This window comes from Labrus bergylta, chromosome 14 (assembly GCF_963930695.1).
Source record: "Labrus bergylta chromosome 14, fLabBer1.1, whole genome shotgun sequence".
NCBI classification, from domain to species: domain Eukaryota; kingdom Metazoa; phylum Chordata; class Actinopteri; order Labriformes; family Labridae; genus Labrus; species Labrus bergylta.
The window spans coordinates 14,634,095-14,655,784 of NC_089208.1; the positions used below are offsets into that span (position 1 = coordinate 14,634,095).

At 39.4% G+C, this 21,690-nt stretch overlaps 1 protein-coding gene across 2 annotated transcripts in view; it reads right to left on the reverse strand.

The window, feature by feature from the left end:
- LOC109995641 (rho GTPase-activating protein 26) overlaps positions 1-21,690 on the reverse strand; it is an 82,312-nt gene that overhangs the window by 17,456 nt on the left and 43,166 nt on the right. For both annotated transcript variants that reach the window (XM_065963118.1, XM_020649434.3), the window contains 16 exons: positions 20,890-20,991; positions 19,616-19,726; positions 18,841-18,945; positions 18,081-18,210; positions 17,033-17,133; positions 15,121-15,215; positions 13,614-13,692; positions 13,243-13,279; positions 12,955-13,020; positions 11,443-11,517; positions 11,259-11,343; positions 10,282-10,340; positions 5,010-5,115; positions 3,298-3,457; positions 1,235-1,379; positions 748-940 (listed from right to left, as the gene is read on the reverse strand). In XM_065963118.1, the coding sequence (XP_065819190.1) occupies positions 748-940; positions 1,235-1,379; positions 3,298-3,457; positions 5,010-5,115; positions 10,282-10,340; positions 11,259-11,343; positions 11,443-11,517; positions 12,955-13,020; positions 13,243-13,279; positions 13,614-13,692; positions 15,121-15,215; positions 17,033-17,133; positions 18,081-18,210; positions 18,841-18,945; positions 19,616-19,726; positions 20,890-20,991 (1,649 nt within the window). The remainder of the gene's footprint in view (positions 1-747; positions 941-1,234; positions 1,380-3,297; positions 3,458-5,009; positions 5,116-10,281; positions 10,341-11,258; positions 11,344-11,442; positions 11,518-12,954; positions 13,021-13,242; positions 13,280-13,613; positions 13,693-15,120; positions 15,216-17,032; positions 17,134-18,080; positions 18,211-18,840; positions 18,946-19,615; positions 19,727-20,889; positions 20,992-21,690) is intronic.

The window sequence follows — 21,690 nt, forward strand, 5'->3', positions numbered from 1 at the left end:
AGATGAGGACAAAGAAGCACATGGAGACATTCCTGCTCTGCTGACATAAAGCGAGAGCACATAAATAGCCCTACGCAGAGTCCATACTTTAAGTGTTTCTCGCCTTTCTACAGAATGTTTTACAGTAGTCCGGACTAAAGCAAAGCCTTGAGAAGAGATTGAGGCCATTAAGAAAACAAGGTACTCGATTGATTGAAGGAATCAGGTTTCAGCCCAGCGTGTGAGTGCATTGAAGCGTTAATGATTATACGTGTGTACACTTCTGTCTCTACATAGTTACATAAGAGTCAAAACCCTCGACCCACAAACACAAAAATCCTTTAATCTGTACTTATTTATTTAAATCTACGTTTGCTTTTGTTTACGTTCTACTGACACGTCTTAATGTTGTTTCCGGAGAGAATGATTAGCTGTGTATTTAAAAACAAAGGTCTTCTTTGACTGAGTGTTCAATAGCTGCCATAAAAAATATACAGACATGTTAGGAGACGAGGATGCGTTTAAACAGGTTGTGTGTGACTAGCATCAAAAGGTTTGTGGTCTTTTCTTCAACAATAAGACGCTTCATTTTATTTACTATTGATAATTAGCTTTAGATTTTAACAGTAGAAAAGAAGAGGAATTGGGATTCAAAAGTGAATATTCACTTTCATTCATAACTCTCGGGACATTAAGACCTCCAGAATGTGTGAGGATTCTGTTGGTACACAGTTTCATGTTCTTATCATTTCTGTTTCTTCTACTCACAGTGAGCTTGGTCGGATCTGCCGTGTGGTGTCCTGTGTGTCTCCGTCGTTGCTGGTCAGGCTGTGTCTTGGGGTCCGACCTTGGCTGCTGCCCGAGTTGCTGCTGTTGCTGCTGCTGTTACAGTTTGTGGAGGTGGAAAGGGGCTGCTGCAGCTCAGAGATGCTGGTGCCGGCAACACTGTTTCTCTTTTCACCTTCAAGAATAAAGAAAGAATTTGACAAACCTCACACACTCAGAAAATGTTATCTAATGTTCTGCCCCTCTTTTACCAACAGCCTTTTCCTTTTCTGAAACAACAATTATGTGGGACACTGAAAGCGTAATGTTGAGCATTCCAACAAGGGAAACTGGTAGATATTGTGACTTTTATCTCTTAGCCAAGGAAATGAAAACACAAAGCAGGTGTAATTAAACATAAAAGGAAAAGAAAATAAAGAAAACAATGCCTTTATACTTGTTTTTGTCAAAATGAGGTGGTCTAAATCACCTTTCTGAGAATGTGTGGGTGTGTGGAAGAGCGTGAGAGGCCTCTCGCTGCAGGACGGGGGTTTGCTCTCTGCACTTCTCCTCCTTGACAAGTGGAGCTGCATATTAGTCGGACCGCTTGCAGAATTTGGCACGTCCTTAAATATCTGCAAAGAAAGTCAAACTGTAGGTTAAAATGCAATCAATAAAACTATGTGGACATTTACTGAACCAAAATGACAAACAATTTCCCCCCCAAAAATGTCTACATGTTGTTATTGCTGCCCTTGTGTGTGTGAGTGCAGGATGTGTTCACCATGCTGCAAAAAAAAAAAAAAAACACAAGTTGCTCACTTAATGCCTGGTTAAAAGTTATCTTGTTCTTTTCTTATTGTTGGAAAGAAATATGGTCTGATAGATGAACTACTGCTGGATATACATTAATGTTTTTATTTCTGAATCCTTGCTGTTTATTTGCCACTCTGCTAAACATAAGTAAAGTATGTTGTTTGTGTGTCTAACACTTCCTTTAACTGTGAATGATTCCATACGCAGAAACTTCACAGAGCATACTGTTCCTTACATTTCAGATCTGTGGCATTGATAGTGACATCGCTGACTGATCCGATTCACTCCTTAAAGCACAATAACGAAAGATGCAGAAAATCCCACGTTGTGATAAAAATAAACACAGCAGGTGTGATTCAATTTTTTGTCCCTCGCCACCATTATCTATTACTATTCACTTTTTCCACACTTGGTGTTTTTTTCCACAACTAATGCTGGAATCCAAGCACGCCTTCATCTGTCATTGTCTATTTTATATATTTTTTCCCATGTGAAAAGTAAACACAGCAGTGTTTTTTTCACTCTTCCTCAGTATCTATTACTATTGTTTTCATACTTGATGTTCTTTACACAACTCATGCTTCTTTGCTCCTCTTAGTTGTGATCATCCAAGCATCCCTTCATCTGTCATTGCCTATTTTCTGCATTTTTCCACACTCCACACTCACAGGCGCCACTCAGGAAACAGATCTGAGTGCTGCAGAATGACATTTTTAACATAAAAATTAACAAGAATTTTTTCACATAACTGGAATGAATGGTCATTAGCAGGGTGAAACGTACTGATGGTCAGTATAGTACATGAGCATGTCACCAAGCATGAGAAAATCATTTCAATATTAGTTACACATGAATGAAATGCTTTCATTAAACCAGGCAAGGAAAGAGAACTAATAGCACGTCACTCGAGCTTCACGCTGAAATCAGCAAAACAAAATAGGTGAAAAATGGACCACTCCAATCACAGTGGCTGTGATTAGATGTCTTGAAGCATTCAGATCTGTTCTATCACACAACCAATATTCACTTCTATGTTTGTCGTTGCAAGGAATCCTGGAGGACAGAGATGGCGAAAACCCTGTGTGACACACACGTATCTAGCATGTGTGTCAATACATGCATGCATGCACACACATGTAGTAGCTGAGATCAGATTGGTGGGTTGCTATGGTGAGATCTGAAAGTAGCTTTGTCTGCCAATAAGCTTGTTGAGTCTCGGAGAGAAAGTGTCTTTGAAGTATATATAGAATATATACATGCTATATACATATAAATGCTTACGCTTGTGTGCGTGTGTGTGTGTGTGTGTGTGTGTGTGTGTCCAAAACCCTGATTATGGACACCTCACAGGACACCATCAAGCTTCTATCAATCATGATGTTATCAAAAAATAAATGCTGGGGCACCAATAGCCTAGCGGTTAGTGCGCATTGTACTGAGACTTAAGTCATAGAGAGCGGGCGGCCTGGGTTCAAATCTGACCTGTGGCTTCTTTCCTACAAGTTGTTCTCTACTCTCTCTCCTCGGTTTCTGACTCCACTGTCCCATCTCTAAAATAAAGGCATAAAAAGCCCCAAAAATAAATATTTTGAACGGCCTCATTAATGGGAAGTAAGATGATTTCTGATAAGTTTCATTTTTTTCAGACATTCATATGTTGTTACGATATTCATACTTAACAAGGGCAAAGTTTCAAATCAGTAGGTAAATGTGTGTATTTATGTCTCAGCTTCTCACCTTCTCATGGTGCTCTATAAGGATCTCCACTACAATGTTCTGAAATTTGATGTCCATGATGGCGGCGACTGTTTCCTCCTGTGGGCGGAGCAGAGTTGGCCCGAAGACTACACCAAGGTTAGCGATGGTCATCAGGTTCTGCTGGTGGTGATTGGCCACACTGTTGAGAGAGAGAGAGAGAGGAGGAGACAGAAGGAGAAGAGAGGGAGTGATTACTAAAACTGCACATTGACCATTTATAAAGCAGCATTACACATTTTAGAAACAGTTTAAGAGAGGTTTGTTATACTGACTAGACTACTGTTGTATTGCTTTTCTTTGGTCATCCAATTTGTATCAATAAAAAGTGGCTTAGGAACAAATCCCCTCTCTGTCCAGATGTTATGCAGTGCATTTCAACAGCACCACAAATTGGGACATCAAAAATGAACACGCTCTGCGATATTGTATTTTCAGAGGGCACCAGTGCCAGCAAACCTGATCTGATCTGGCCTGAAGTCACACACAGGTGTTAGCTGTGATCCAGACATTTAACATGTAAGTCAGGTGTAATCCACTAAACCCAGGTTAAGACATACATGTCCTTAGAATACCTGCATTCACACCTGACGAGGCGCTGTGTAAGCATGGCTGATGTCCCATTTATCCAACTTTATGTCATGATGCTGCCGTTCAACAAAAGCCCTTTAAAGCCACATGGCTTAGTCGTGGGTTTAGAGGGTATACACATTGCAGGTTGCCAGTATTAGCTTAATAATTACAGGTAAGCCAACCCTTGCTTTTTTTTTGCCAAAGAGCTGCAGAAGCCTTATGTTTATGAAACCAGACAACCTGTTTGATTCCCAGTTTTTCTATGCAGTTAACTTTTGCCTACTTACACTATGAGAATAATTAAAATAGGTAGGCAATGAATTAAAGTGCTGGGAGAAAAATATGAAGAGGCGTTTGGCAGGTGATAGACTTAAGAAGAAAATAGGCCATTACAGAAGTCGTGGAACTTATTGGTTGAATTTAATCATCTGGAGTGCTCATCATCTAATCTGCTGAAATAACCTTGAGCAGAGCACTAATTTCCAATCAGCTCAATGGGAGAGTAACATCCCATTACTTACCCAGTAAGTACTGATTTGCTGAATTGCAGGTCAAAAAACATTGAGACACCTGGGGTAGAACTGGAATACATTTTTCTTTCCGTTTTTTAACCGTCAACATTAAACATTGCTTCAATGACAATGCCTTTACTTAGTGAATGTATTTAAGTCTGTTAAAACAAATACTGAGAGTACTGTACTATTCCAAACCAAATTTAAATCGGTTTGAACACAAACATAAAGACCGCTTTTGTCCTGCTAATCATCAAAATAACTCTAACTAAGCTGTGACCAGGTCTCTCATACATTTCCAGGGATCCACACAAAGACCTTTACCTGACTATTAACCCCTCTTCCCCTTCGAGGGATAAGCTCGGGAAATAGATTTGTCCTGGTGGTTGCTGGATGGGTTTCTATTTTCGGTGCACATAGCCTTAATGCAAGTGGTCAAGAGATTACATGAATCTGTAATCCTCCTCGAGGAGGAACAACAACAATAATCAAGCTGAGGAGAATTACAGGAACAGGGCAGAGTTCAAATGTAAATGCTACACTGTTTTTAAGGGGGCCCACTGTCTGATACATCATGACAATTAATGAATACAGTAGGTCTCCACCTACTTGGACAGATGTTTCATCAGAAGCTCCAACATCTGTCTGTTCTTCTCAGGCAGCCGGTGCACCAGAGCGTGAATCTCTGTCACTCTGGCCTCTTGGTTGTCCAACTCTAAACAGAGAAAGATAAAAAGAGAGAAAGAGAGAGAGTGTTGAATACATAAAGACTTCATCTTGGCGTTCACATTTTATTTTGAATATTTTGAGGAGCAGAGACAAACACAGGACAAACAAGTGTATAATACCAGACAGTAGAGACAGTTTATTCTTATTGTTTAAAGGATGATTCAGACTGTATTCAAACTGTCTCCCAGCACACGGACACATGTAAGCCCTTTGTGTAGAGCTATAAAGACAGTCACACTCTGTAAGATCCAGCAGAAGACATTTAAAAAATACAATAAAAGATAAATACATTTTTGAGGTACTTCAGGTTAAATGAAAGTATCATCTTTTTTCCAAATATTCTGCTGATATCTGGGCAGTTTTTACAACTATTACATGTTGTCTTTATTCTCCTGCTGCCTTTGCCTTAAAGACATTGCTTCAGCCTGACTTTGCTGCATATCTTTAGCCATTTATTGTCGATCGATCAAATATTGCTGAAACCAAGAGTTAGCCAAAACAGAGTAAAATCAGTCTTCCTTACTCCTTACTAGACTCCTATGTTGGGATGGCAAGTAAATAAAGTATTTTCCACCACATTACAAAGAGGTGCAAATACCAGAAAAGTAAGGCACAGAAAAGGAGTCAGAGACAAATTTGGAAAGTTTAAGTCACTCAGTGTTGAACTCTGCTGGAAAGTGGGAAAAGTCTGTGTCCCGGTGATTAATAGGCAGAGCAGACAGACAGGCAGGCAGAGAGACCTGGTGTTGATGAATGACAATGATAAGTCATGGTTGCAGAGGCGGTCGATGGAGAGATGACAGCAGACTCACACTAGATTAAACCACTGGCCCCAACTGTCAGTGGCAGTCAATACATCCCCAGCCAGCAGAGCGTCAACACATGCACGCACTTATGCACGCACGCGAGCATTCACTTGAATGTGGATGCCGACAGCAGCTACACTTATCTCCAAACAGATGCTTGCACTCATTGCATAACAATAACACTCATTGCTCTCTATATTGCATTCTACAATGTGAAACACATACTAGGGGACTTATGTGTGCAGATCTCTAAAAACCAAGTTTTAGAAATATGAAATATCTTGCAGTATAGCAGTATTTATCTATAAAGGTGGGATTTAAAAAGAAAAGTCAACATTGTTCTGCTTGTTTCTAATTATTTTAGGCTTGAATGAACTCCTACAAAAATGACAGGATAGAGCTCAACATGTCATATGGCCCTGTGGTTATTTTAATTTACACACACTATGTGCTGTTTAGTTATACTGACCATCATAAGCTACTTTGATGCTGTGTCATTCCTTATTACAACCAGCAGAAGTCATTTTTTATAGCCTCAACACATCCGTCACTTAACAGTCACTTTATCTCTCCTCTTTATGCAGATGACTCTTTGCCCATACCATCGAACCCATTTTGAGTTTTATTCATGTGTTTTTTTTCTAATTCTTATTTTTGTAAAATACAAACTTCTTCACAGTTAAAGGCTCAGAAAAAAGCCTAAAAACCTCAAATAAGTCTGGGTGTCACTTCATCAAAAAACTCCATTGTTGTGTCTCTTAAGTGACTGAAGATGTTGATCATGTGTGAGCCAGTCAAACTGACATCCACACAGCCACAAGGAAACATGCCTGGCTTCATGAAGCTCACCACATCTGTTGACCATCGTCTAATCCTTAATAAACTCAAGAGGCTCCACCTGTCCACTTTGTTGTCATTCATTTTTAATAATGGTCATCTCAGCTGTGTAGGCAGTATAAGCCTTATCACACCCTGCTTCAATTCTTACGGTGGCTGGGTATATGAGAAAAACTTTATTAAAAGAAAGGAATGGGCGTTAAAAGATCTCATATATGATGAAAACCATGACTAAGAGCTGTCCTGACTCAATTTGAAAAGCTTTCAAGACATAGCCAACTACACAATTAACTATTATTAAGTAAGTTACCGATCATTATCTGTTAAGACTTTCATATTTCTGTGTAAACAGTCATTAAAGCCACTGAGAGTTATAAGCACTAAGAGTGATACTTTATCAACAACGTGACATGAATGCAAAGACATGTAATTAATATGAATAGAATCAAAGTTTAGTTATAAATCTTAATCTTTGTGAATATCTAAACAGAGTTCTCTGTTTTAGTCTCACGCAGAGTCATTCCAGGAGCTCCCTGGCCATCAGATAACAGAAGAGGACTCATGCTGATCAAATGGAGAGTCATAGCTCGAGTGTTTCATCAGCAAATGTCTGTGATGTATTACTGTCAAGGTTAAGAACGAGAGATGTGGGCACAAAAAGGTCAAACTGTGTTCTACTTTCCCCCATGTACTTGTTTTAGTGCGTATAACAGCGTTGCCCCCTCTGCTCCCATAAGCCTGATAACCATAAGAAGCAGAGAATTAAAGGACGGATGAAAGGATTAATGAGAAACAAGACTACATGCATTGTAAAGGTTTGCACAAAATCTCCTGATACACCTTTTTTTTGGCTGGCAGGATTGGCCCTTATTGGATAGAACAGGAAAAGAGAGACAGGATATGTGGGGAGAGAGAACGAGCAAAGACACACACCAAACAGCGTCAAGATTGGGAGTTGAACCCGTGACCAGTGAGACAAGGACTGGAGCCTCTGTACATGGGGTGTCTACTCTACTAACTAAACTGGTGTCCACTAACACATCGCTTATTAATCAAAAAATGGAGACTAAATATATCAAAAATGTGTAATCTGACCACCTTTAGGGGTCTCTGTAGTTGACAAAAACTGAAGAGAAGGGCTGAGCAATCATGAAAGTCTCACAACCCAAATACTAAGCCCCCCGAGGTGCAAATGATCCTATCTGCTGCTGAACTTGTGACTTTTTGGTCTGGATGGACAGTTAGAAAACAGATACAATTATATATGACATATCAGTAGTAATTACAGGGAGAGGGACTAATTATTCTGTGTCGTTGGAATCCTGTATTAATCTTTGCAGGATGACTCTTTTTGTGGAACTGGACGTTAGCTTTCAAATCGACTCATAGCCATAACCTTAGCCCTAGCCCTACCCGTTTCCTTTCTCATCCTTTCACTTCTTTCTTACCTTACAGTACATTGAAGTCAAAGAGAAGTTAATGGAAGGAACATAAGAAAATATGAGATCCTCTTGAACGTTTAAAAAATGAATAGATACAGTCAAAGGTGAGGAGAATACAATAAACTAATATGAAAGGGATACAGGAACCAAAGCCTAAGGACTGGATACAGAGTAAGTATTACTGTTTTTGTGTTTCCATGCCTATAGCCTAAGGCAGGAATCTGAAATCCAGCTCGCGCTCCACCCTCTCTCTTTCTCATTTTTCTTTCTAAGTCTCTATTTCATGGTCTTAATCATTTAGTGCAAGCTACAAAACTTTGTTTTGTGGTCTAGGAGCCATATGAGAAGGATCATTTCAGCAAGAATACACTGAAATGATTGTAGTGACTGCTGGGATTAGGTTAATCCATCTTCAAGACAGCTGAGTGTTTTTTGAAAGTAAAATTTCTTCCTCCTGACCCAACACACCACATCTGTCAGGTGCTGGTGTAAAAAAATAAATAACGCACGCAATTTGATCCAACAAACCTTAAAACACTCTCTGTTTAAACCTGATACTTTAAACCAGAGCAGGACGGGACAGGGGAGAGTAAGGCAAGATGAAACTAGAAGAGGAGGAGGATGATGAGGTGGAGTTGGGGGAGAATGCATGAAAGAGAGGAGGAGTGAGGGAGGAGCTGAAAGAAAAGAGTTGAATTGAGGACGCTGTCCTCAAAGCACCCCACTGTGTCTACAAAAATAAAGTCTGCTCACACATGCAAACATGCATTCTTGCACATATTGTATGCATTCCAACGCACTAATTCATAGCATACAAACGCAGACAGTCTGATGAATGTCTGAGGGAGAAACCGAGAAGAAGCTTTTGAATAGAAGGAAAGTAGGACGGCGAGAAATACAAATCTGTAAATAATAAGCTGGCGATGATTTGTCCTTTTATCATCTCATCCATGAATACATTATAACAGAGGTTGGTATTAAACCAGCTGATTTGGCATCCTCAACTGCCACACTCACTCCTCCTTTTGCATAATATATCCTTCAACACTCTTTCCTCTCCAGTTGGCCTCATATTGAGCCATTTCCTGGTGGCGTTGCCAGAGACACATTCATTTCCTTGAGTTCCTTCCCCCTGTCAGCTTAGCCTTCTAAAGTCTGTGCTACTGGCGAGCAAAGACAACAGCTCGATGAGACGTCCTGTAGGACAGCAGAAGAGACTGGGTTGGGCTAAAATACACATGTGGCAACTAGAGAAGGGCCTGTTTACAAAAAGAATACAGAAGAAGAAGCTAAATGCATAAGAACTATAGACAGCTGGATTTAACAGGCCTGACATATCTCAACTAGATTAAACCTACAGTATGCTGAGAAGAGCCCCCATGCAAAGTCTTTATTTCTGCATATTTTCTTTTTGTCAGAGCAAACCTCAAAACACAGACGTTTAACTAGGTGGAACTCAGTCATTTGAATCACCAGGCTTCTAATCTCCATGCATGAAAACACAACTTGCAGCAGGTCAGTAACATACTGTGTGCACACTCACAACACAAAGCGGCACAGTCAGAGGCTGAGTTACATGAGCGTAATGTGGTGGAGGTTGGCGCAGTGGGTGCACTTGTTTCTCAGCAGGTGAACTTCCTGTTTGTAAAAGCAAGTCATGACCTCATTAATGGAATGAATCATTCATGTTCTCATTTTTGCAAATGGAGTTCAGGCCAGAATGCTGGCGACAACCTCCTCATACTGGTGTGTATAGAGAGAGGTAAAAAGGAGGCAAACAAAGACTGTTTCTAGTAAAACAAAAAACCCCTTTAATCAATTTATAAAACATCTTTATATTGATGTGCAATCTGTGCACTTCATGTACAAACTGTGGCCCTTTATTCAGAACTGTAGGAGTTATTTTTAATCCAATTGGGTCTCAGAATAGCTCTTAGCAGTATCTATATGTGGGAGGCCTCAGTGGGAATTGAACAACCTTGAACGGCAGCAGAGTCTGTTTAATGTTCTGCAGGCTGCACTCACATTTAAGAGGCAAATGAAACGACTCAAAAGGGAAACACTTACTTGCAGCTTTGATGAAGCTCCTCTGGTACTGGTACGTCATGAGAGGTGCAGGCAGCACTCTAGAAACACACAAGACAATAGACGACAGGTTTGAGAATGGAGTGAAAAGTTGAGGGTTGGCTCCTCTGCCACAACCAATACATGTGGACAGTTCTGGATGATCACTCGTCGAACTATGTTCTCCTTCTCGTCTTTTTGCTGTCACGCCAGCTTGCACAGTCATACATCAGCTTATAAGAGCTGCCTGTAGAGTGTAATGGCTCCTACTGCTTCTCAATGAGGCCTGACCTGATGTGTTCATGCTGTTAATGGTGTGTGTGCGTGTGTGTGTGTGTGTGTGTGTGTGTGTGTGTGTGTGTGTGTGTGTGTGTGTGTGTGTGTGTGCTTATAACTGTCCATTTGTATGCTAATGAGTGCATGTTTGTGTAAGTGCATGTGTACCTATGTGTGTGGGTGTTGTGTATAGTGTCGAATTATTCAGGAACAACAGACTGAGCACAGCTTGAACACCACTTTCCCTCAATGCGTTTTCATACTTTTCTGCTCCCACTTAACCCCCTAATCCCGATCCCACCCCTGTTACAAAATGTTTAGATGCTGTTAAGGAAGTCTTTTCAAAACAACTGAAAAAGAAACACAACATAGTTTGAAACTTTGTGAAAATAAAGTAGAGCACAGCTTGGTTTCTTCAGGTGTTTGATGACCAGCACAAATAGAGAAAATAATGTGTGAATGAACCGGCATATTAACCAATTCAGTGACTTGAGTTTAGACTAGAAAAATATTCTCTATAAAAGATGCAGAGATTGAAAAAAGTATCATACATACTTAGTACTGAGAGGAAAAAGAGAAAACAAGTGCTGCAATTTCAAAATAAAAGGAATAATTTAGAGTTGACATAACTCTTAATCAGCTGAGTTTTCTATTTCGACATGTATACCTTATATGTTCAACAGTGTAAGTCTTTCCACACAAACCTGAGATAGTGCTTTATAGCACTCGTTATAGTCTTGATCTCCCACTCTGTGTTTTCCAGTTCCACGTCTGCACATGTCTTGGGATCTGATGGGTGAAAACATAAAGATTAAATAACAAAAACAGAAGAGGAACAGTATTTTTATTTACTCAGACATGACTTAACATGTGTGTTTTTTCGCTCACCCATAGCAAGGCCCAGTAGTTTTTGCACTCTGGAGCTGACGCCAACGATTCTGTACAAGCCCTGCTCATTGATACCTGGTGGGACGGAGAGGAGAGACCCGTTTTTACTCGTCTAATGTTATTGTTTTTCTAAACTTCAAAACAATCCTATGCAAATGATGTAATGGAAATACAGGCAGCTTCAGGGTTTTAAAGATCTAAGAAACCAGAGATGGCGTTAATGTTATTTTGGTTGTTACCCCTTAGTGCTTATGTAATGTTTAAAAAGTTTATTCTGTGTTTATTGTCCATGACAAAACACGTTTTAACAGCTGACACGTTACATTCTCATCAAACTGTTTTTTTTTTGGTTAACCTATCTGCGCTTTTAGTTTTCCATTTTTATGTCGGCCTTCAGGCTTTTTTTTGTCATCGCTCAGTTTTTCTTGTTTTCAGGGTTTTTCTCTTTAAATTTATGAGTAAGGTTTGATGGGATTTGTTAAATGTTTTTCTTTTAGTTATTTGAGGATCTAATATAGTAAATGATAACAATCCAGGTTGTAGTTTTTTTTTTTTTTTAAAGATGATTTTTAAAATATATTTAAAGATTTTTACTTAGCAGACATTTCTTGTGGGCAAAGTTGAGGGCAACACTGAGCTTTCCTGTAACTACAAACGATTTCAGTTTACCCTCATGTCAGTGGGCTTACATGTTGCAAAATGTAAAAGTGGATACCAAGCAGTGGATACCAAAGAGTGTAACATAATGGATGCTCTTAATGCAGCAGATAAAAGGAAGGGGCTGGTATAACTACGTGGAACTGTAACATGTTAGAAACATCTTTAAAGAACCTCAAGATGGATAAGAGGACAAAAAAATAGGAGATGGAGGGTTTAATTACAGCTCTGAGACGTCTGTATTTTAACACACACAAAAAATCCATCAACAGCTTCTCTACTCTCATTGTTGAGATGAATGTAGATTATAGTTCCACCATACATGTATCTTTCATGTAATGTATTTGTCCTTTAGTTTTCCAGGGAGTCTTTCTGAATTCATTTTTTATTAGAACGAAAAAGTGCATGCTATATTTAACCACATTCAGTTGAACATCCTGTTGCTAGTAGCAACCACTACTTACACAGTGGTATAGCATCTTCAGACATCTTTACATCCGTCACTCTTGTCTGATCTATGCCCAAGAAAAAACTGAAGAGCATCTTTTATCTACACCTCATACACTCTTCTGGGAGCCTTTTTTCTTATTTATAGTAATTCTTTTTTATTTTTGGATTTCTAAATGATTTACTCCTACCATCAGCTTACTGCTGATCAAGCTTATTTTTACAGTCTATAAATCAAGCAAGCTGCTACACTAGAAGTATGCTAATGGCCTCCTAATGCAACAAGTAAACTCAAGTGATAGTAATGTACAGGTGGAAGTATATTTTAAATCCAGTAATGGTGGCAGAAAGAAGCAGGAAATCAACAGAACAAAACAAATTCACTATAAATCTAAGTTGTCATTTTACCTCGAGTGTCCACCGCATAGATGAATTTTTTCATGACGTTGAACCCAATCACATCGAGCTGGGCCACTGATGGAGAGGGAGTCAGACAGAGTCAGTGCGAGGTATGACAGTAAATATGATTAAAATCTGATTGATAACTTGAATGATGTCTCTGGGCAAAACAAAATGGTCAGAGTATTCTGGATTTTGTTTTTAGCAAAGCAGTATGATTAAAAACAACACAAACCTTTCTACAACAAAGAGTCAAATTGTGTCAAATAATTCTGTAATACAAAGAAAGCCACTTACTGCCTTCAGCCTGGTTGTCTTTGTTTAAATTGTATACCTGTGAATAAAAAAATAAATAAACAAACTGTCCACGCATGTATGCTCTGTGTCAGTGGTTTTTGGCCCTTTAAATAAAGCATTTCCCTTCTCCATCCATCATTTTGTGTCCCTCCATATTAATCTCAGGACTCCTTAGACGTATCCTGACCCCCTGCTTTGGAACCATTGCTTCATGTTAAAAGGTAAAATGATGCAATGAGTGTACAGACAGCATATACATCAGACCCATGCTACAAAAATGATCTTTAATGAGGAACATATTGTTATGCTATGTGGACATGTTTCCCTCTCCCTCTCTTCTAAGAACAAAACCCGTAACCTTGGTTACCTACCGGTTCTCTCCCATCCATGGCCTCCATCCACAGCCTGCGGTCCTCTTCTGACAGAGCCTGCATGGTGATGACTCCCGACCTTCAGACACACACAAAGACACATGCACACAGACACATACACACAGACACATACACAGAGCACATTTGATTATCCAATATAGATCACCATTAAACATAGTCAGTGAAATGTTGACAGAAAAACTTGCAATATTATGGCAAAGATGAAAACATGAAAATATGCCTTCAAAACAGAGCTTCTTGACAGAAGAATTTTATTTATTTTCACATCCAACTTTGCATTTACTGGATTCATTTTATTATGAAATACGTCCAGGATTTGAAGTTAAAGTTAACTTGATTTTTTTTTTTTTTTTTTTACTGAATTCAAAGTGCCTGTTGTCACTCTTCAGATCAACACAGTTGTGTAAGAAGGATCTCTGCATACAAATCTCAAAGTTATGCAAGAGAAAAACAATATGAATTTTTTAGTTGTCAGATATTTGACAAGTGTATTGTAATCAACAGATTTATCTCCATAAAAAGATTAAATAAGGACAAAAAACAGATTTATTTGACTTAGAAACTAAGAATCAGACACACACACACGCCTATCCTATACACTGCTTACCTACAGCCTCCTGCACACACACACGCCTATCCTATACACTGCTTACCTTCAGCTGTCAACTCAGCTGCACTACAGCCTCCTGCACACACACGCACACACACACACACACACACACACACACACACACACACACACACACACACACACACACACACACACACACACACACACACACACACACACACACACACACACACACACACACACACACACACACACACACACACACACACACACACACACACACACACACACACACACACACACACACACACTCTTCTTCCAGCTGTCCTTCAACCATGAAACACCAGCTGACATAAATTCAAACACTACCAAACGCACACAGACACATTCAAAGCATCACGCACCAACAGTGATATGAGCTGAGGCCTTGACTTAAATGACTAAACAGGGAAAGTGGAAACAAGAGGATGAGATGATAACAGGTCGAGTTGATTTGATGGGGGCAGATTGAAGTTGAGGACGAGGCAGCAGGGTGGGGAGGGGTAGAAAAGGGAGAGGCGGAGGAGGGGAGGAGGGGAGGAGGGAATTGTTCAGAGGGGAAGAGCCTGTGAGTACAACTGTGTGCTGTGTTCAAATCAAAATCATCACAGCGCCCCCATGTGTCTGTTCACTGTTTTACACCTATCAAATACTGAACTGTAACTTTACTGGTAAAAACTTAAATCGACTTTAAATCACATGTTGCGTCCATGGTTTCTACAGCTAAGTCAGAAACATAAACCAGTTTTTCATGAGGCACTATGCAAACTGTTTTTGCGTGAAATGTTTGTGTGAGGTGGATCAAAGGATGATTTTGAGAAAAGTCCAGTATTAAAATAGGAGATCTGCAGTATGTAAATTCCCACACTGACTGACCTGTCGACAGCCTCCACATCAAAACAAAACCTCTTCTCTATCGAGTCCGTCTTCCTCCTTGTGCACGACTTCAGGGTGAAGCTCTCTTCATCTCCCTGACAAAGAGAGAAAAATGATAACAGCAATCATTGGAATGTGTTTATTAACAGCAAGTGTGTGTGTGTGTGTGTGTGTGTGTGTGTGGGGGGGGCAAAATGTGATGCCAAAAAAATGGTAATTTTATGTTTTAACACTAAATAGGAGAAAAATAATCCCCAAGGAACCAACAGCAAAGTACTGACCACATGACATTTGAGGTGACGTCAACAAGACTCTTTTAAAAAAAAAGTTTTTCCAATAAGTTTCATTTGTAATTGTAAACACACTGTGCTAGAAGAACTAGCTAACATAAATTGATTTCAAATAGATAATGTAAACAAATAACTTTAATTTTACGTTGTGACCCTGCAGTTTTATGAGCACCTGGAAGAATTTGTCAGGTTTTTATTCACAAACTGAAAAGCATCACAGTGAGCATGATGCATTAACAAAAACATCTAATATGTCTATTATACCTTTCTATCTATTATATACAAATAATTTAAAGTATTATCTTACTTAGGTCTCTTAGGTATTTGCTCTAGCTTCCTATTCATTTTAGAATCCAGTTTGAAAATCCTCTTTTTGTGTTTAGAGCCTTGCATGGTCAAGCTCCTGCTTACATCACAGAGCTACTGAATCCATAGAACATCAGCGGGACCCTGAGGTCCTCTGATCAGGGTCTGCTAGGACCATTTGAACCTCACACCAGACTTAAAACAAACGCAGACTGGGCCTTTAAGGTTGCAGCTCCTAAACTTTGGAAATGTCTTCCTCCTGAACTGAGAGCTGTGAACTCTGTGGACATTTTAAAAAAGCAGTTAAAGACCCATCTGCTCAGACTTGCCTTTCTTTTATTGTGAAACACTTTGTGACGTCTACTCTTGAAAGGTGCTATATAAATAATCTTTACTTACAACTTAATATTATGAGGCTAGAGTCACTTTTTAATTTTTAATTTATGAAATTTTATATCTTTTTTCCACCATTCGTTCATATTCACTCTTCATTCTGAGCAACCCAAGCATATATAATTTGATTGCAATAAACAATAAAAAGCCCATGTTTAGTCCATCTTGATCCCTTGATTCACTATAATTTGTTATTTCATCTACATTGTGTTAAAAATGCTTTCTGTTATGTTCACTGTTTCCACTTTATCTTCAGTTAAAAACTCACTCAAACTGCTCCAACATCCTTTAGAGAACAAGCAAGAACTTGCATCAGCTCTTAGTTCTTTAGTGCGTAGGTGGAGAGGGTGATAACAGATAACACTTTGAGAAAATAGTCGGAGTCATCCTTCTTACTCACAACACTGCACTCTCATCTATTGAGGCTGCGGTTGAGGGAGAAGTGGATATTAATCACTCTCTGTATGAGCGTGTCGGAGTGTGAAATGGTACCACGCGTGAAAAAAAAAGAGCTTTCTGCTCTTAATACGTATATGTCGCTTCCTGGAAAGTACTAATAGGCATTTTTGTTATGTATTTGGGAATAATAGAAATACTCCCCTTACACACAATGAGAGCTTGTTGAGCTCTGCAGGGAGGCGAGTGTGTTAATGAGATTTGGAGAGCATCCCATTGGGCTCAACAGGGTGGAAACCGAGTGCAAATCATAAAAGGTTGAAGTCATACAATGTTGTGTTTGTCTCTCTTAATGTACGTGTGTGCATATATGTGTGTAGAACCTTTTTCTGCATTTGTTTCTGTTGCTAAAAAAAGCCTCTTGTTCTGTTTCATACAAACATATAGATAGCTATACAGAAAGATAGCATATATGCTCACGGACATTGTCTGTCAGTGTATGTATCGAAAGGGCTAAGGCTACTCACCATTTTCCCTCCAGACTTAGGGTCAAACAGAACCATGGTGACCCTCTTGGGCTCACGGTGGTACGTGCAGTAGTACTTCACCCAAGTTGATACAAATGAGCCTTAGGGTGAGAGAGAGAAAGACGTGTAAGTCAAGTCAGGAAACAGGGAGAGAGGGTTAAAAACAAAAACAAAAAACACAGGAAATGAGAGGAGAGAGGTCATGGAGAAATAAAGACAGAGAAAGGGAGAAGGGTTAAAGCAAGAAAAAAAATATTGAGTCTTAATCATGTCTGCTTTAGAGCTAGAGAGAGATATGTTGCCATGGTAACAGCATGCGGTCAAAGCTGCTGTCAACATCTCAAACGGATCAAAGTTGGCTTCACTAGGCTCAGGGTTCAGAACAGTCCCCCACCCCCCCTGCACTGACGCTTTGCGTGTAAATTAAAGTGTGTGCGATCCAACCAGACTTCATGTCATCAACATGCTTGCGCCATTGGATATATTAGGATATAAAAATGAACAATGCTTCTCTAGCTGTTCTTCTTCTCCCTCTCCCAACATCAGGGGCTGACATATTGCACATTTGGATCCTGACTCTGCACAGTGGGGATCGGTTGGTGGAGCTGCAGGATTGACGTCCCGTCCCTTCTCATGATCGACAACACTTATTCAACTTCCCGATAAATCAGAACACATACAGTAAAGTACACAACACAGATCTTTGTGTCCGTTTGAAGAATACACGGGCAGAAACGGAAAGTTCAATGTCAATGTCAATCATAGCTCACATCGCTTTATATATGTTAGCATGGAGGAGGTGGAGTTTATGACCTATACTGCAGCCAGTCAGCAGGGGGTGCTCAAAAATGTTTTAGCTTCGCTTATGGGAGCTGTCATGTTGCCCATCTTTTTATACAGTCTATGGCTTATTCTGTCTAAATACACACCACACAAAAAAAGAATACACACACACATATACCGACATACTCATTTATGTTTTAATATCAGAAAAGTGCCTTCATTGTGACATATTAATACACACACAGAGAACAGGGCAGTTACTCACGCTTCTCCTGTACAAACAGGTATCCCTCCATGGTGTGCTGGCTCACGCTCTTGTGTTCGTGTGGATTCTCTTTCATCTTCCTCATCAGAATCTCCACCTCGGACCGTGTGCTCTCAAAACGGTTCCTCGTCTGTCAACACAGGAAGAGAGGAGCACACGCCTTAGGCCTTTTTTTTTGTCTGATGCTTTTTAGCTTAACTTGCAACATCAAATATGTTATTATTAAAAGTTATTCAGCAGAGAAACTTGAGATACTTAATAAATGTGACAAATATGAGGATTTTGTGTGTCCCTAGGATTAACACAATTTCAGAAGAGTCTTCGGAAAAGTAAAGGTGTGATCATAGAAATAATTTCACCTGCAGTATTTTTAAAATTTGGAGACCTTGTTTTTTCTGACATTAATTTTCCTCTACAATGTTCGCCTGTGTTAATTGGCTTGACACTGACCATTAAGATGTTCTTGGAATTTTAAAGCGAAATACTGAGGGGCTTTTAATAATTATTATTTGCATTAAAATTCCTGAGTGAGGCCATTTCAAATCTGCACCTGTAACTGGAAAACATTTGTTTTTAAACAGGCACTGATGGACAAAAGCAACATATCAGCAAATCTGAAAAAAAAAATTGATGTTTTCCTTCTTTTAATCTTTATTTTCTTTAATAATTTCTTTATCATTTCATGAATGTATATTTACGTTCAGTCCTCTATAGTCTGACCTTGTTTATTATTTGTGTGCGAGTGCATGTTTGACCTTACATTTTGTATGCTGATGGTGAGATCCGTCTTGAAGTGGTTGAAGTCCTTTGCCAACTCATAGCCGTGGTGATAATAGGTGAACAGGCCTTGGAGGAAGGCCAGCAGCTGAGGTTGGGGAAGAAGAAAGAAAAACACAGACAGAAGGTGAAGCAGATGAAGGAAAGGGAGAGAAAGTAGAAAGGATAAGAGGACAGGTGAGGCAGATGTGGAATAAGTGAAGATATACGATGAGACAAAGACACAAAGCACAAGTGGAAAAATAAAAGAATGTGAACATGAGGGTTAGGGTAGAGGGTTTGGACAAAGAGAGAAATAAAGTGCAGAAGGAATACAGAGTGGAAAGAAAACACAGGTGGCGTTTTAAGAGGGGGAAGTTCAGGTGGTTGTGGAAGTAGAGGAGACAAAACAAGTTGGAGAAGAGGTGGAAAAGTGGACAAACTGTACATATTCCATTTAGCAAATTCAAAGAATAAACTTTTTTGATGGAGAAACGAAGACCAAATATATTTCCTGAGTATCCTAAGATTTTTGGTTGAATGCAACAATTTATCTTTATTTCCTCAGAGACTATCACTGAGGTGTCGGGGAGCAAGGCACAGAATCCTTTAAACTGCCGTTTCTCCACATTACAACCCAGTGACAGTAGAGAGAAGACTCTGTGTCAGATATGTCAAAGTGAGGAGCTGTTATTAAGGCTAGAAATAAAAGAAAGGATGTACGCACAGCTTATTCATGGGATAAGAAAGAATTGAAAAGAAGAGATGTGTAGTCTTACCGGCTCCACAAAGTCAAACATCTTCCTCTCTTGGACCTCCTGCACCTTGAAGACATATTCCAGGGAAACCTCGTAGAAATGCTGCCGGACGTTGTCTACCTGGTTGTCGGCCTACAACAAGGAAGGAAATTAAAGAGAGACACTTTGATTCACTTCCAAATACTCTAAGAGGGGATGGGGATGCTTGTTGACTCTTATAGCTGGGTGTGTGGTACCACTGATGGAGGGACACGTGTTCAGTCACCCCCTGCTCAATGGTTAAGGGACATAGCATCCTGTTTAAACCTGAAAAAGATCTGTTACTCTGTTTCTGGCTTTAAACAAAAAGTTAAGATGAGGGGGGTAAGGCCCGACTAATGTGGGATTTTTGAGGTCTATATGATATTGATATTAGGAAGAGAAAAACATCTCATAACCGTATCTCGGCCGAATATCTTTGTTTGATCTATCTTCGATCTGTAGAGATAGATAGTTCTACATTTTATAGTTATATTTTATTGCATTGATCCCTCTAATCACTCATATGAAATACTTGTGGAAAAGATATACAATGATATATACACTCAACTGGAAAGTAACTGAGCCTGTACGTGCATCATCACTTGACACTGTGATAATACTTGTTGTAATCCACATAGCACACTCTGCTGGTGACAGCTAGAAAGAGAACTGCTAATGTAAGACAGTGATACTCAAATGAAATGCTATTTGACTGGGGAATAAATCTAGTAATACCAGCAATATATATTCGATCAAATCAGCCGATACTGATAGACACTTGATTTGCTGATATCGGCTGATATTATCGGCTGGCGGATTAATCGGTCAGGCTCTAGAGTGGAGGGTCGTTCCTTCATGTCAAACTAAAAAAGCACGGTTCTCCTTTACTTTATAATATATATACTTTTTATCTTTGTATATCTGTCTGACATACAATCCAAACAAGTGTTTTATTTAATTATTTGGACTGCTTTCTTTTAAACACCCATTTATTATTTTACCACTTTTTCAATCTCTTCTTGCAGCTCAATTTAAAACCCCACATTGAGCACCTGCCCGGGTTGAAGTATTGGATAAGTGGATAAGAAAACATTTCTGGCTGTTAAGTGGGGATGCACGGGATGATCTGGGACTTGGGAATGGACATGCTCTGTTTCTTTTTTTACATTATGCAGGCTCTCACTGTAAAAATATTGCCTAGGAAAAGAAATGTTTAGACAGACAGTTGGGGGGCAGAAGAGAGCCATGAACATATAATCTCAGACACATTGTACCTCATGGAGATGTGACTCTTTCTTCCTCGCTGAAAGGCTGAGGTGCTTCTCCAGCACTGCACAATACTTCTCGGTCTCTTTGTCATACTTTTTCCTTGCTTCCTGTACGAGAAAGAAGAAAAAAAGCATGATCCAAACTCCTTTTCTAATTCCCATCACATTCAATATGGTCACTAAAAGAAAGTTAGTATTATAGCTTTCACATAAAATGTGCTACTCTTCAGGGAGTCAAGTATAGAATTGTTCCTTTGAGGAAGAACAGCTGCTTTTTAAACAACAGACTGTTTCCCATCATCATAGATAACTGACATATGAGATGGACAGATAGATTGATGATAAACCAGGGACAGATAGAGCAGGGTGTGTGTTTCTTTAACTTTGCTGGACTGAAACACACAGAGAAAAACTGGAAAGTGTCCATAAAGATCAAGAGACACAAAAGAAAAGAGCCAGATGTTTCTTTCATGACTCTTTTCTAATGATTCAATGAGTCATTATCACTCACTTTAGGACTACAAACCCATACTCAAACTAAAGCCAGTATTAAAAGGAAGATACATATACCATTGAAGAGAAGTGAACACATAAACAGAGGAGAGGAAGATCAGGGTGGGTCTCACACAGCTCGAGGGGCCCCAGGGTGTTATTACTGTCCATCTGTCCCGGTCTCTTCATGTTATTCTATTTCTTTATCCGAAACACATTTCTTTATCCCAACATGACGAGGCTGGAGCTTCTGAAATCGCCTCATACACATTGGAAATATAATCCATGGATAAACAACCTTGTAGCAAATTATAA